Here is a 16,350-nt window from a genome sequence, read left to right as displayed (position 1 = left end):
CTCTGAAAATCAAATTTTGCCAGGAACAAGTGCACCACTGCCTGCCATGTAGAAATGGCAGGGAATGGAGGGGAAGGGTAACTGCCTTTGTGCTAAGAGCTGAAATTAACCACAGTGTATTGTCCAAGCCTGCCTTCCCCTGAAAGTTGCAAGCCTTCAGTAGATTGCAGACTTCCAAAACAGTTCCTTCAAACAAATCCCACCTATTCAGTTTTTGTCTAGGTGGGGAGGTAGATGCCCTGAGTGCATTCCACTCTGCCGTCTTCCTGTGGTCTTTTGTCCTGCATGTGTTTTTTGGTTTTTGGCTGGTATACCCTCAGGGAGAGATCCTAGAAATGGGATTGCAGGATTAGTAGATTACACGTGTAATCTAGTTAGATATTCTGAAATTGTCCTCTGTAGAGGTTGCACACTTTAGTACTCTTACTAGCAATGTGTGAAAGTACCTGTTTCTCCACAGCCTCTCTGGGAATGAGTGCCAGTCTTTTGTGTTCTTGCCTGTCTGGGATGAGTAGTGATATCAGTGTAGAGATACAGAGCCCAAGGAGAGAAAACAGTATGTACAAAGAACCACCTGGATTTTTAATTAAGCAGTGAATTAAACACATATTTCTCTCTCCCCTCCTCAGTCCACTAAAATGAGAATAAAGAAATAAACAGAATTTCTTGAGAGGAAAGCATGTCTTACATTCTGACACTGCTCAGTTTTTTGTTTGTTTAAGGATTGGTTGCTTATCTTTCTTTTTGGTGAGCTGTTTAACATTTTTGCCCATTTTTCTAACAGGTGTTTGGTTTTCCTCGTTTTTAAAGAGTTCTTTGTATATTAAGGATATTGTCCTTTTGTGATAACGGTTATAAATATTTCATTAGCCTTTTCAAATTGTTTCTGCTGTGTTTTAACTGCAATTTTTTTGGTGTGTGTGTTTTGTGTTATGTTTATGAGAAGAAAACCCGAAAAGCTGTTTGGAAGCTTTATATGTAAGACTTGACCTTATCAACAGACAAGGATCTTGATGTTTCATTCTGTGGAATTTCTGATGTAAGAGAAGAAGCTACCAATTTTTTTGGTAGAGATAGAGAAAAGGAGATTTGTAGGAAGGGCCCATTTCTGTACATAGATATTTATTTATTCAGTCCCTTGTTTTCTTTCCTTCTCCTTGCTGTACCTGGTGCCCTCAAGCCAGTCTGTTTTGGGTCTTTTTTTTTCCTGTAGTGAACTCATTCTTCTACTCTCATTGGAAAGCTGTAGTTGCTTGGCTACATGACATGGGTTGGAGACTTGGGAATTTCTTCTATTCTGTTTATTAGTCCATTATTTTAACCTCATGGTTAACCGCATCACTGGCATGGAAAGTTATTGGAGGTGTAGGTTCTTGAGTTTTTTGAGAATTATGTAGTGAGAATTGGCTTACTTCTGCAGACACTTAGTATGTCTGTTTTCTCAGTCCTGTCAGTTCCGCCCATCTTTTCATCTACTGCTGTCTCCTTTCAACTTCCTTACCTTAATTTATATTTATTCTCAATTTAGTGGGTTTTAGGTGGAGGAGAAAGAAACACATCAATTTATTGTATTTAACTAGAAATATGGTGGTTCTCTGTACAGAGGTTTTTTCCTTAGGCTCTACTTTGTGGGCAGTTGGATGGCTCTCAGAGGTTCATGGTTGTGCACTTTTGTTTGATAATTTAGAGTTCGTGTGCCAGTATGCATATGATTTTGATCAGTAGTTAGAGAATTAAGTAGTTTAAAAAAATTTTTTTAATGTCCTGTTTAATTTCAAGGGAAGGATGTTTTTGCAGTTCTAAGAAAAAGATTGCTAATGGTCCTGGAAATAGGAATGCCGCTTGAGAGTCTCTTTGTCTTCTCCCCGTTTGATGCATGTTTTGCCACACTGATGCAGTAGCTAGTATTTGTGTCAGAATTGTTTGAGGGTCGTAGCTGTTTTTGTAGTTTAATTTTAGATTGATCCTCTTTTGCTTTTTTTGGTGGTTTTTAAGAAGTGGGAATTAAATATACCTTTATTCCTTTCTTTTAAAATGTATTTAATACAATGTGAAAAACTGCTCAGAAACACATATTTCATTTAGGAAGTTGAGTACGTGGATTAAGTATGCATGCCAAAACCGTTTCCTATTCAACAGAGCTCTGCATGAGGTATGACTCGACTCTGTCTTGAGTTGCAGAGGGTTTCATGTCAAGACGAAAGGAGAAGAGTGTCTCTAACAGCACACATAAACTAGAAGTAGAAGGCTACCACAATCTGGGTCAGCTTTTAGGGACTTTTTTTTTCTTTCCCACCACCCTTACTTGTTGTTTCTCACAGCACTTTGCTCCTCTCTGCAGATCTGCTCTAAGATCTCCATGTGCGCTGTTTTCTTGTGCTTGCTGATAGTTTTTCTCCTATACGTTCAGCCTACACATGACCCAGAATAGATACCCCACCGCAGTCTCTTAACTTCACATGCCCTTTTTGCTTCAGCTATCTACAACTGACCCATGACCCTCTTGCTGTTTCTTAGTCTGATTTTCAAGAAAAACGAATTGGCTCAGGCCATCTTTTTGTGCCACTTTGGATTAGTTGTTCCTCACCAGACTATAAATGGACTTTATCAGTTCACTGCTTATGCAGGTTGGGGATGTTAGAGGAGAGAGCAGTAAGTCAGTCTACAGGGAAACAGCAAGGACCCATGGATGAACAGTTACTCTTGGTAAATGAGGGAGCAGAATAGAGCTGAATTTATAACATATTCCCTCCTTCAGTCTACCAGTTTAGTTTTAATTGAGTACTGCTGGCAAGTGCTTAGTGCAAATGAATCTTGTAGGAAAGTAATATTTGTGTCAGAATTGACTAAGAAATCTGCCATTTGGTGCTACTTTCTGTTTGCCTTGTGACTTGTGGTATGGTAATAAGTCCAATATAGTAGGAGTCAGGAGTCTTAGATTCTAGACCTGATTTTGCTGTTCCATGAAAGGCTTCACGTCATCAAATAAATCTTTAAAGGGTCAGTGGAATAGAATATAGTTTGTAAGGTACTATCTAGCTATAAAACTTTGCAACTCAAATTGTACTGTATCAACCTGGGAAAGGTACTGTCAGGAAAGATGGTCAGAATACAAAGCTGTTGTAACAAAATCATAAGTTCAGATTAATGAAAAAATAAAAAATGAAAATGATTGGACCCATACATTAGAAGAGGATATGAGAGTTTCGTAGTGAGTCAGATTTTCTTCATTGAAATTGGATGGTGTTCATAAACTGATTTAAGTCAGACACTATAGTCACAAACTCTTCCCAACTTAAGTTGTGCATAGGTAGTGTATTAATGTACGTGTAATACTGAAGCTTTTTCTTCCTTGCCTTTTTAAAGAGCAAGGCTGGATATTTAAAATTGTTAAGTAACATGGATTTCTTTTATTTTTTAGGATTTAAGTGCCCTGTATGCTCAAAATTTGTACCCTCAGATGAAATGGATTTACATCTTGTGATGTGTTTAACAAAGCCAAGAATAACCTATAATGGTAAGTCCAGTGCTTTAAAATGATACTTTAAATTATCATTGTAGTTATATTTCATAAAATGTATTATGAATTTCATGTTTCAGGTAGAAGTTAAAAGGCCAGAAGGGACTGTCTCAGAGCCTTGAGCTAATTGATACCCTGATTAGGTCTGGTACTTTGGCCGTGCCTTTCTTACCTGACCACAATCTCCAGATATTTTCAGTGTAGTCTTAGTACATTTTGAAGTAGACTTGGGAAAAAAAAGAGTAGTTCATTTGTGACTTAGATGAAAGAGTGAAATAAAGGAAAAATGAGAGCTTTTTTCAAAATTTTATTGATAAAAAGACTTCAAAATCCGTGGAGAAATTTTTAATTTTTCAAATGTAAAATTTGGTTTGAAATAGAATGAGTAAGAAGAGTACCAGCAAACAGTGAAATTGAAAGACTGACTCGTTGACTAGCAAATGTTTTTTGAGTGCCTGTCACCTATGAGGCGTGTTTAGTGTTAGAAACTTGGGATATACCAGTAAATAAAACAGATGGGTCCTATAGCATAGGACCAACCAAAAGTTTAAGCAGTGTAGTAACACTTTGTCAGTAATCTGAGACTTCTCCTCAGATTATAGAAACTTGTAGGAGTACAACTTAATATTGAAATGAACATGTTATTTTGAGTAGCTTTTTTGCAAAGTGATTTAGGATTGTCTCTCTTGATAAGGTAGTGCTTCAGCCCCACTCTTATAGTAGTAATTGAGCACTTTCCCCCATTTTCCAGTGACTAAATAAAAATAGCTTTCAGCATTTTCTTTGAATAGTATATGTACCTGTTGATTATATATAAACCTTTTTGCATTAGGAAATTGAGTTGGCTACTTTGCATAATCTAATTGAAATTTAGTTGCTTAAGAAACAAAAGACAGGTTCAAAATTTGAGATAAAACTGATTGGGCTTGTTTCTCATATGTCATTATCTTATTCTCCTCCATAATTATTATGTTCATTATAAGTGTTTTTGAAATGAATAGCCTTAAATGTTAAGACTCTTGCCTTGAATTTTAAAAGACAAGTGTATTTCCTTTTACCATATATTTGCACATAATCTTAGTATTCTGTTTATTTTTTGTGCAGTATATTTGGATTTAGTCTTCTTATGTGTTGATATTTGGCAGTTTTTAATTTCCTGGTTGAGCTGTGCCTGGTCATTAAAGTGTTCTAATAGATCACTTATTTGGTGGCTTAAAGAGCAGTATATAACCTTCTGTTTGGGGATACCTTGATCCAAGAATTCAGGTTTTAAATATTTGACAGTATTCCAGTTCAGATATTAGTAGAAAAAGTGAAGTTTCAGCCACTTTTAAGAAGAGCTACCTACTGTAAGGTAGGTAGGCCTGAAAAGTTTTAAATTGTTAATTACATGTGGGTATCTATAGAAATTCACAACAAGAAGCAAAAACAGCTTCTTTATAAACATGTATGATTCTTGAATTTTTAAAATGTGGACAGTGGTCAACTATGAGTGAAAAGGAAGAACTGTGATTGACTGGTTTAGGTTAGATAGAGGTAGCAGATTGGTAGTGTACTCTCCCCTCACAGGCTGTGGGAATTCTAAGGCAAAGGCCTGTAGGGGAAGGAAAAAATGATCCCCTTACCCTTGAGTTCTTGGCTGCGACCTCTGTAATAGAAGACAGATTAATAAGAGAAAAACAAAAGTTTATTAACATGTATACCTCCTGGGTTCATAGAAGGTATTCCTGAGAAAATGAGATCTCCAGGGTGGCTTATAATATGGGCTTAATAACATCTTCAGCTGCAGACAAAGAAGAAAGTGAGGATGGGGAGGCCAGTTGAGGAGGATTACCACGAAAATCATGATAAACGAGGTTTGTTACGCAGGTATAAGTTAGTGTCGTCTCCTTCTCTGGTAATCTTTTGTGATTTAGAGCCCTCATTCTTTTCCTGGAACTGAGGAGACATCCTGGCAAATGAAGAGTTCCTCTGCTCAATCTTATGTAACAGCCTAAATGGGAAAAGAATTTGAAAGTGCTTCTTGTTTTGTGTAGTAATTTTAAAATTTAGCATGTATTTACTTTATAAATAAGATGATGGATCAGAAGTGGTCATACAAGAAACAGTCTTACCCAGTTACCAGAATTGTATACCTATTTTATGTGGCACTAAATTCAGTTTTATTGCCCTCCTTTTAGCATTTAGCTGCTCAAAAGCAGTACCAGTTTGCAATTAAAATGTTATAAAGAACAACGATACTTGGTACAAACTGTAATCTTTAAGTTCAGCTTGCTGAGTTCAGATCTCTGTTTTATTACTTAATTCCAGTATGAAATCTTGGTTTTGATTTTCTCTCCTGTAAACTTAGGACTGGAAGTAGCACCTGTCTTCACAGAGTAACTGTGAAAATCATACATCTTTGTAGGTTTTATAGTGAGTGTTAAGTAAACAAGACCTGTTGTTATAAATATTACCTTTGACTTTAAGAGGTAAAGAGATAGTGGATACCATATTTAATGTGCTGACAAGTCTAAATTTCTTTTGCTGTTTTAAAAGCTCATAGTAACTTAATTCCAAATTAGATGTCTAAAAGTCTTGCGTAGCAATAATAGTTCCTATAATATATGGAGAAGCAAGGGGATAATTAGAGCACTACCTGTTCTCACCTGATGTGATAAATTTACAATTGCAATTCAAGGAAAGAAATACTTTTTCTGCTTTCTGTAAGGAATATGGTGGCCGGCACAGCTGAAATCTGAGGTCTAAAATTGATGATAGGCAGTTTGCTTACTCTTTGAAGAAGCATAAATCCTTTCATATTCAGTACAGAAATAAAATATTGTAAAAAACTAACTGTAAATGGATATGTGTTTCTGTTACCTTTTTTTCTTATGGCCTATTATAAAGGAAGAAAGGTAGAATAGAAGTTGAAATTAAAATACATATTTCAGTGAGAAAGAAGTTCTATAGATCTCTAAAGCATAAAGTAGGTTTCAGATTTCTGTTTCTGATTTCTTCAATAAAATTTGAGAAGGAAAATTACATATTTTTTAATTTATAGATTCTTATTTTGTTTCATGATTTTATAAATCATTGTCTTGCCTTTTTTGTGTTCTTATCATATCACTTTTATAACATTGATTTTTTTAAAAATTAATCCAACATTCAAGGTAAGCTTTTCTGAATCATAAGAAATCTGAAGAAACAGAACAAAGACAATGAAAAGACCTTTCTTGGAGTGCAAGAAAACCGAGTAAACCTACAGAGCTGTCCTCAGAGGGAAAGTTTTTCCTCTGGTCACAGTTCTTACTTTGGTTAGAATGTAGTATAGGCAGACTCATTTTAAACAAATTTTAATGCAAATTTATACAATACCTTTCTAAATTTATCTCATTTTTGTTTCTTCTTTATTGGAGCAAAGATATGAATCATCTCATGTCTATCAACAGTTTTGCTCTTTCAAAATTATTGTATATGTATATAAATTAGTCTGTTATTAATAAGATTTGGAGAGAAATGGAAGATATACTTGTAAATAACAACTAGGTAGGTATAGTTTGGGGCAACAGAATGATAAGAGAATTGTAGGTGAAAAGATAAATTAGGGCTGAATAAAGAAGTTTTAAAATAAATTACGTGTAATTATTTGTATTCATGTGCAAAAATATTTGTAAGGAAAATAATTTCTTTAAAGACCGGTTGGAAGAATGGTATGGTATTTCATGTAGGAAATGGTCAGATGATTGTTAGGTAGAGAAAGAGATGAAGAAAGAATGAATTGAGTTCAGTGATTGCTAGAAATGGGGAAGGAGGAGCCACAGGTGACTTGAGGATTGGCACTGGAGGACTCAGATTGGGGTAAAAAGGCTGTAAAAGTACCTAGCTGCTCTCAACGTTGTTGATCTTTGCAAAATGTGAAAATTGTGAATTTTTTTTTAGGATTTTTCCAAAATGATTAAGGGATTAAGGTCATTGTATATTTTAAGGTAATAAAAATAATAAAAATATTCTAGATAGTCTCACTCCTTTGGTATCTAAATATTTATGATATTTGTGATTTGCTTGATTTCTTCCATTTTTTGCTAGGCAGACTTTGGGATCTCCAGGCTTCTTGACCTCTCAGTTCCTCATAGGTTATTGTTACTTAGGATTCTTTTTATCTTAATCCCTTTAAACTGTACTTCTTGGTATTCAGTTCTTAGACCTTTCCTTGTAATGCTTTTTGATGTGAGAGATCTTTTTACAGCTGAAAAATCTTTGACACCCAGTACCCAAATTTCGGTTTCTAAATACCATTCTCATGTAAAAAGAAAACAGGATTCCTTGGAGAAATGGCTGATTCCAGGACTGGAGCAGCGAAAGAAAAACCTGGAGATACTGTATGATTTGAATGCAAGGAAGCGCTCAAAAATCAGAAAAGATGAAGGACACAGGAGGAGCAAACCTGAATGAGCTCCCAGTAAACAATTGGAGCAACAGAATTAATACAGCATGGAGATGGTAGTTTAGTCATTAAGTTGTGTCTGCCTCTTGTGACCGCTTGGACTGTAGCCCTCCAGGCTCCTGTATCCGTGGATTTTTCCAGGCAGTAATCCTGGAGTGGGTTGCCATTTCCTTCTCCAGGGGATCTTCCCGACCCAGGGATCGAACTTGGGTTTCCTGCATTGCAGGTGGATTCTTCATCAACTGATCCACCAGGGAAGCCCTGTAGCATGGTATTGGATTATAACTCAATGTATAAAATAAATATATCTGGTTCCACCAATCAATCAGTAAATTAATACAGAAAAGTAGAAGTTTAACCTGGATATTAATTCTAAGAGACAGACCATACATTTCTTTAAAAAAATTTTTTTTAAGATTTTTAACATTCTCATTTGTGGTTATTTAAAATAATATTTTTCCAAAAATTTTTAATGGTCCATATGTGCTCTCTGATTTTAAGTGTCCCCAAGACACACCAATGTATAATGTCACATACATAATTTGAAATACCTAATCTTAGTTTATTATCATTACAGTGGTGGATGAAAGGGGTTTTTAGGTGGATGAGAGCTACTGTTGTAAGCCCCAGCAACAAAAAACTTGATAGTTTTCTCTTCCTTAGGGAAAACATGAGTTAATTTTGTTAGGTTTCATATTGTGACATTCTCATAGTGAAGGACTCCTATTGTGAAGTCTTGCTTTCTAGTTTCAGACGTTTTATGTTTATTATATACAGAATACAGATGAGTGACTATAGAATAGCCTATTATTCGTTACTTATTAACACAAGACTGAACTGGACTCTACATGTTCTATACTTTATTAAATCTTACTGAGGAAAAGTTCACTGTCTTCCTCAGTGCTGGTTTTTTTAAGACTGTCAGTTTGCCTATTAAGGAACATGCTTTGTCTCTACATTTGATTCACTGAGAACCTATACTTCATTGTTAAACTTGTAAAATTTGTGCCTACTATTTTGTAGTTCTGCTTCTGTTACGGGTGAGATTTGCTTACTATTTGAATATCAGATCGGTTTTGCTGGTTATAAAGAGAAGCTGGGTTTTAGGCAAGTCTTTGGGTTTTCTAGATTTATGACATACCTGCAAATGAAGATAACATTTTCAAGCATTTATGCACATTTGTTTTCTTTGTATTCCTGCATTAGTTTGAAGCTTAAAAATGATGTTGATAATAACGGTGCCAGTGGACATGCCTGTCTTATGTGTCTTCAGTGTTTCATTGTTTCATAGATGCTGGCTAAGAGTTATGGTTAATCATCTTCATTGTATATATGTCATTCTCATTTCATTCTCTTTTACTTTAAGGCAAAAAAGAGCCTAATTTTATTAATTGCTTTGTTCCTTTATTTGTTGATAAATTACATTGGTAGATTTTATAATGTTTCAATTGAATTGTGTTGATTTCTAATATTAACTGAATTTAACTGTTTGATCATAGATAATTCTTGTAAAGCAGTGTTACCAAGTTTGTGCTAACTAAAGATTATGCCAATAAAATGAGTGGGAAAGCTTTCCATCTTTGCTCTGGAATAATTTGAAAAACCCTGGAAGGACTATTTTCATATTGTATATAATTTATACAATTTCATATTGTATATAATTTCATATTGTATATATGCAAAACCATATAGCCCCCCCCCATTTTAAAATCTTTGACAGTCCTTATAACTTCCCTGATTATTAGAATATTTGTGTTCTTTGACATCCTTAGTCAATTATGGGAATTTGTATTTTGTTAGAAAATATTTTTCTTCTGAATTTCCTAATTAATTGCCACAGCATTGCATTGCATATGCTATTTTCTTACAAATATTATAATTTTTATTTTTTGTTATATTGGCCTTTTCATTCTAATGTTGTATATTTTTGTACTTTTGAACCTTAGGCTATTTGAAAGTGCTTATATTTAGTTTGTATTTTCAAAAAAGCTTCTTTAGAGTCGTAAATAAAGCTAACAATAAGTACTGTGGACTGGATAAAGCTACTTTCTTTTCAGTTTTTTAATTTTAATAGAAGTATTTTAGAAATAGAAATATTTTTCCTGCAAGAGGCTTTAGTTGTATCTGAGGTTTTAATATGTATCTGAGAAGAAAATGTTCTTCAGTTTGAAGATAAATTTTTTTATGACAGGAGGAGTATGTGTGATGGGAAGTCATTCTGATCTTATTAGAGAATGCTACCCATAATAACTGTTTTTAATAACTATGTGACCACATACATCATTGATTTCTGTAAATCATGAATATAAGAGAAGCAAATATGTTCTCTGTAGAGTAAAATTTTTTATATTATTGTTTTTAAAACATATGTATGCATATACTTCCAGTAAACTTGAGTTTGGTTGTGTTATTGAATTACTCTGTATTCTTGCCTATGTTTGGTTTACATAGTCTGACAAATTTGGAAAGAGTTTATTAGTGTCCCCTCTGTGGCCATAGTTTCATTAATTTTTTTCTTACACTGTTATAAGTTCCTTTTGGTGATAGTTGCCTTGCAACAGTCTTTTTCTGGCTTTAGGTATTTCATAATATGTTGTTTACACAAATATTATGGCTTATTTTCCTTTTCCGTTGAATCCTTTTATGTTATAGAGCATACTTTCCTCTATTCTGCTTTCTCTAATGTTATTTGACTTAGGCTTACCAGAAACCATGCAGGATCTTAGATTTTTACATTGTTTTTGTTGTTCAGTCAGTCATATCCAACTCTTTATGACCCCATGAACTATAGCACACTAGGCTTCTCTGTCCTTCAGTGTTTCCTGGAGTTTGCTTAAATTCATGTCCATTGAGTTGGTGATGCCATCCAACCCTCTCATCCTCTGTAGCCCCTTTCTCCTCCTGCCCTCAATCTTTCCCAGAATCAGGATCTTTTCCAGTGAGGTGGCTCTTTGCATCAGGTGGCCATAGTATTACAGGTTCAATATCCGTCCTTCCAATGAATATTCAGGGTTGATTTCTTTTAGGATTGACTGGTTTGAACTTCTTGCTGTCCAAGGGTCTCTCAAGAGTCTTCTCCAACACCACAGTTTGAAAGCGTCAATTCTTCGGTGCTCAGTCTTCCTTATGGTCCAACTCTCATATCTGTACATGACCACTGGAAAAACTATAGCTTTGACTATATGTACCTTTTGTCAGCAAAGTAATGTCTCTGCTTTGTAATATGCTGTCTAGGTTTGCCATAGTTTTTCTTCCAAGGAGTAGGCCTCTTTTAATTTCATGGTTGAAGTATACCCTCGACAGTGATTTTGGAGCCCTAGAAAATAAAATCTGTCACTGTTTCCGCTTTTCCCCACCTACATGCCATGAAGTGATGAGACTGGATGCCATGATCTTCTTTTTTTGAATGTTGTGTTTTAAGCTAGCTTTTCCCCTGTCCTCTTTCACCTTCATCAAGAGGCTCTTTAGTTCCTCCTCACTTTCTGCCATTAGAGTGATATCATCTGTATATCTGAGGTTATTGATGTTTCTTCTGGTAGTCTTGATTCCAGTTTGTACTTCATCCAGCCTAGGATTTCTCATGATGTACTCTGCATGTAAGTTAAATATGCAGGGTGATAGTATACAGCCTTGACGTACTCCTTTCCTAATTTTGAACCAATCCATTGTTCCATGTCTGATTCTTACTGATGCTTCTTGACCTGCATACAGGTTTCTCAGGAGGCAGGTAAAAATGTGGTCTGGTATTCCCATCTCTTGAAGAATTTTCCACAGTGTGTTGTGATCCACAGAGTCAGAGGCTTTAACATAGTCAGTGAAGCAGAGGTAGATGTTTTTGTGGCATTCCCTTGCTTTTTCTGTGATACAACAGATGTTGACAATTTGATCTCTGGTTCCTCTGCCTTTTGTAAATCCAACTTGTACATCTGGAAGTCCTTGGTTCACATAATGCTAAAACCTAGCTTGAAGGATTTTGAACATAACCTTGCTAGCATGTGAAATGAGCTTTATTGTATGATAGTTGGAACATTCTTTGGCATTGCCTTTCTTTGGGATTGGAATGAGAACTGACCTTTTCCAGTCCTGTGGCCACTGTTGGGTTTTCCAAATTTGCTGGCATATTGAGTGCAGCATTTTAACAGCATAATCTTTTAGGATTTGAATTAGCTCAGCTGGAATTCCATCACTTCTACTAGCTTTGTTTGTAGTAATGCTCCCTAAGGCCCACTTGACTTCACACTCCAGGATATCTGACTCAAGGTGAGTCACCCCGCTGTGATTATCTGGGTGTGGGTAAACTGATTCCAAATAGGAAAAGGAGTATGTCAAGGCTGTATATTGTCACCCTGCTTATTTAACTTATATGCAGAGTACATCATGAGAAATGCTGGGCTGGAAGGAACACAAGCTGGAATCAAGATTGCTGGGAGAAATAGCAATAACCTCAGATATGCAAATGACATCACCCTTATGGCAGAAAGTGAAGAGGAACTAAAAAACCTCTTGGGATGAAAGTGAAAGTGGAGAGTGAAAAAGTTGGCTTAAAGCTCAACATTCAGAAAACGAAAATCATGGCATCTGGTCCCATCACTTCATGGCAGATAGATGGGGAAACAGTAGAAATAGTGTCAGACTTTATCTTTTTGGGCTCCAAAATCACTGCAGATGGTGACCGCAGCCATGAAATTAAAAGACGCTTACTCCTTAGAAGAAAAGTTATGACCAACCTAGATAGCATATTGAAAAGCAGAGACATTTCTTTGCCAAGAAAGGTCCGTCTAGTCAAGGCAATGGTTTTTCCAGTGGTCATGTATGGATGTGAGAGTTGGACTGTGAAGAAAGCTGAGCGTCGAAGAATTGATGCTTTTGAAGTGTGGTGTTGGAGAAGACTCTTGCCAGTCCCTTGGACTGCAAGGAGATCCAACCAGTCCATTCTGAAGGAGATCAGCCCTAGGATTTCTTCTGAAGGAATGATGCTAAAGCTGAAACTCCAGTACTTTGGCTACCTCATGCAAAGAGTTGACTCATTAGAAAAGACTCTGATGCTGGGAGGGATTGGGGGCAGGAGGAAAAGGGGAAGACCAAGGATGAGATGGCTGGATGGCATCACCAACTTGATGGACGTGAGTCTGAGTGAACTCCGGGAGTTGGTGATGGACAGGGAGGCCTGGCGTGCTGCAATTCATGGGGTCGCAAAGAGTCGGACACAACTGAGTAACTGAACTGACCTGGACTGAAACTATAAAAATCCTAACTTTTTTGTATAGTTTTTCTGTGTATTCTTTCTACCTCTTCTTAATATCTTCTGCTTCTGTTAGGTCCTTGCCATTTCTGTCCTTTATTGTGCCCATCTTTGCATGAAATGTTCCCTTGGTATCTCCAGTTTTCTTTAGTCTTTCCAATTCTATTATTTTTCTCTATTTCTTTTCGTTCACTTAAGAAAGCTTTCTTATCTCTCTTTACTGTTGTCTGAAACTGCATTCAGTTTGGTATATCTTCCCATTTCTCCACTCCCTTTCTCTCATATTCTTTTCTCAACTATTTGTAAAGCTTCCTCAGACAACCACTTTGCCTTCCTGTATTTCTTTTTCTTAAGGATAGTTTTGGTCACTGCCTCCTGTACAGTATTATGAACTTCCATCCATAGCTCTTCAGGCACTCAGACCTGATGCCTTGAATCTGCTTGTCACCTTCACTGTATAATCATAAGGGATTAGGTTTAGGTCATACCTGCAGGGCCTAGTGGTTTTCCGTACTTTCTTCAATTTGTATATTGAGGGTTTTCTTCTTATTTTAATTTTCTTTTTCATTAAAAGCATTTTTGTGAATAATTTCTTTAGTCTTTCATGGATGATATACTTAATGAGCTGTTGGGTTCCCAGGTGTTTCTTGTTGCTTTCACATATGATTACTATCTTAGCTAAATATAGGATATTTTAGTTTTTTTCCCCTTCAAGTCTGTAAAATTGTAGTGTTCTCTTATTCCCAGTATTACAGATGCGAGGTCTTGTTGGGTCTCATTTTTCTTTCATCTTAATTTGCCTGTACTTTCAATTTGGAAGCTTACAGATTAATTTCTTTTTTTTGAAGGTTGAAACTTCTCTTTTTGTTCCCAGGATGCATCTGTCTGTTTGTTCACTCTGCTCCCATCTCTAATTGAGACTTTATAAGACTTTTCAGTCTAGAAATGCAGATCTTTAGTTAGCTCAGGGATTATTTTCTTCTCGTATTTCTTTATTATTTCTTTCTCTGTTCCTTTTTCTGTTCCTGTGACTCCTGTAATTTCAATACAAAAGCTCCTGGATTTATCCTCTGTTTCTTATGTCTTCGTTAATGATTTTTGTTTTTTATTTACATGATGTTTATTGTAGATTACTGACTTAGTTTTCTGCATTGACCTTCCTTTCCCCTTCCTCTGAAGTATTAATCCTTCTAGGAGTTTCTGCTTGTAAAGTCATCATCTCCCTACTTCCAGTCATTCGTTTGTTCTGATTTTATGGTGTCTATTTCAGGTTTTTAGCTTGGTTCACCTTCATTCACATTGTTGTGTGTACTTAGTTTATGAATTTTCTCTGTTACATAATGTTAGCGTACACACAGATCACACTTGTTTCTCAAATAGAAGAGAATAGAATGCAGGGTACTTTCCTCTTGTGAACCTTGTGGTCATAAGCTTGGTGCACACTAGCCTTTTTTGTTTAAAACTGTTTCCCTGTTCTTGGGTGCAGAGAGTTCTGTCCTCAGCCCAACTCAGTAGCTTCTTTTCTTTGAGTAGTACTTTCACCATCAGAGCAGCCTCCTCCCTTATTCTAATAGGATTCACTCAGGTACTGAAGTTGCCTTGGGCAACTGAAGGATTGGTGAAATTTGAGCAGACAGAAATAAACGTCGTTCAGAATCAGTGTGTTTCCCATCTCCTTAAAAAATTTTTTTTGAAGAAAGCATTTTACATTTGCCCTTTCTTGATTTTCATGAGATTTCATTACATGAACTTTCAGATGAATCTAGATTTAGTTTCTCCAGGGTTTTTCTCACAGGGTTTTTTTTTTTTTTTTTTAAGTAATTTAGTCGAAATATTTAGTTGCAGTATTCAGTCATTTAGTAGGAGAGTATAAGGGGATCAAGAAAGAACTCTGAGTTGTTAGTATTGCATGACTGTTATTGTGAGAAATACTGGTTCTCACCTTCCTTTTTCCTCCAGATACATGTGAGTTTCACACTTTGCTTTTTTATCTTGGTGGAGTGGACATTTAAAATATCTCTCCTGTGTATACATAGTACTTATAACTCTTTACCCATAATTTTAATCAACTTATTATTTATTGTCAAGCTCTGCATATATTACTGCTTTCTGGTTGATTGGCTGATAGGAACCACCTGGATAAAGAAGTCAATACACTTAAAAAAAAAAAAAAATTCTGAGCTCAGCTGAGTCACCAGACTGCAAACTAAGTGCCCAAGTCACCGAAACTCCAGCCCTCCGACTTTGCGGTGTTTTCTCTCTCCATTGGTTCATTTGTTGCTTGGTGCTTTTAGTCTTCTGAGATCTTCTGTTTTCTTAGCTGTTCAAAAAATATTTTTCAAGCAGTAACTGTGCAAAACACCATGCTGCGTGCTGGAGTAAGCAGAATCTACAAGGTTCCCTTCCTCATGGAATTTATTGTTTCTTGAATACAGAGATTGCAAAGTATTGGCCACCTTCTTCTCACAGACTCTATTTTTGTTTGTATCAAAAATGTTTGGCCAATGAAAAATAAAACAAATGAAAACAACAAAAAAAAACCAAGGAACTTCCCTGGCAGTCTAGTGGTTAAGACTCCACCTTCTAATTCCTTCCTCCTCATAGACTCAGGAGGAAGCAGAAGGGAAGGAGCCTCACACTCCAGCCTCAGTTAATAAAAGCAGTGCATACACATACACATTGTAACACACATTCTCAAATCCATTCTAACAGAATGATAGAAACACTCCTACTTCATAAATCTGATAATAGTTCTGACATAATGTTTTTTATAAGCCATTTGAGTTGACATTTTTCAGTTTCAATATGATAGTAAATGGAATTTTAATTTAACCAACATTTAGAGTTAAGCATTTTTACATTAACTCTTCAATTTTTAATTATCAGTATTAAAGAGTGTATGAGATATAACTGTTGAGACTTACAATTTATCTGAAGAAAATGAATCTCAAAGAATTTTGTGTGCTGTCCAAAGTTCAGGTCTTCCATTTGCATTCTCATTAGATCTCCATAATACTCTTAAGAGACCCGTCTAGCAGGTTTCATCATTTCTTTCAGTTGGAGATAACAGGCTCAGAGGAAGAGTCCCTTCTTCTCAGTAGTCCTATAACTAGTATTCAGAACATACCTGCTCCTTGCTAGGTACAATTCTAGACATTTAAC

The 16,350-nt window shown here is 35.8% G+C and overlaps 1 protein-coding gene across 1 annotated transcript in view; it reads left to right on the top strand.

Moving 5' to 3' along the window:
* ZNRF2 (zinc and ring finger 2) overlaps positions 1-16,350 on the top strand; it is a 92,371-nt gene that overhangs the window by 53,781 nt on the left and 22,240 nt on the right. Inside the window, exon 2 of the mRNA XM_069588117.1 lies at positions 3,422-3,517. Within this exon, the coding sequence (XP_069444218.1) occupies positions 3,422-3,517 (96 nt within the window). The remainder of the gene's footprint in view (positions 1-3,421; positions 3,518-16,350) is intronic.

This window comes from Ovis canadensis, chromosome 4 (genome assembly GCF_042477335.2).
Source record: "Ovis canadensis isolate MfBH-ARS-UI-01 breed Bighorn chromosome 4, ARS-UI_OviCan_v2, whole genome shotgun sequence".
In the NCBI taxonomy this organism is placed as follows: domain Eukaryota; kingdom Metazoa; phylum Chordata; class Mammalia; order Artiodactyla; family Bovidae; genus Ovis; species Ovis canadensis.
Note: the sequence above shows the minus strand (reverse complement) of the source record. Positions and strands in the feature narration are given on the sequence as shown.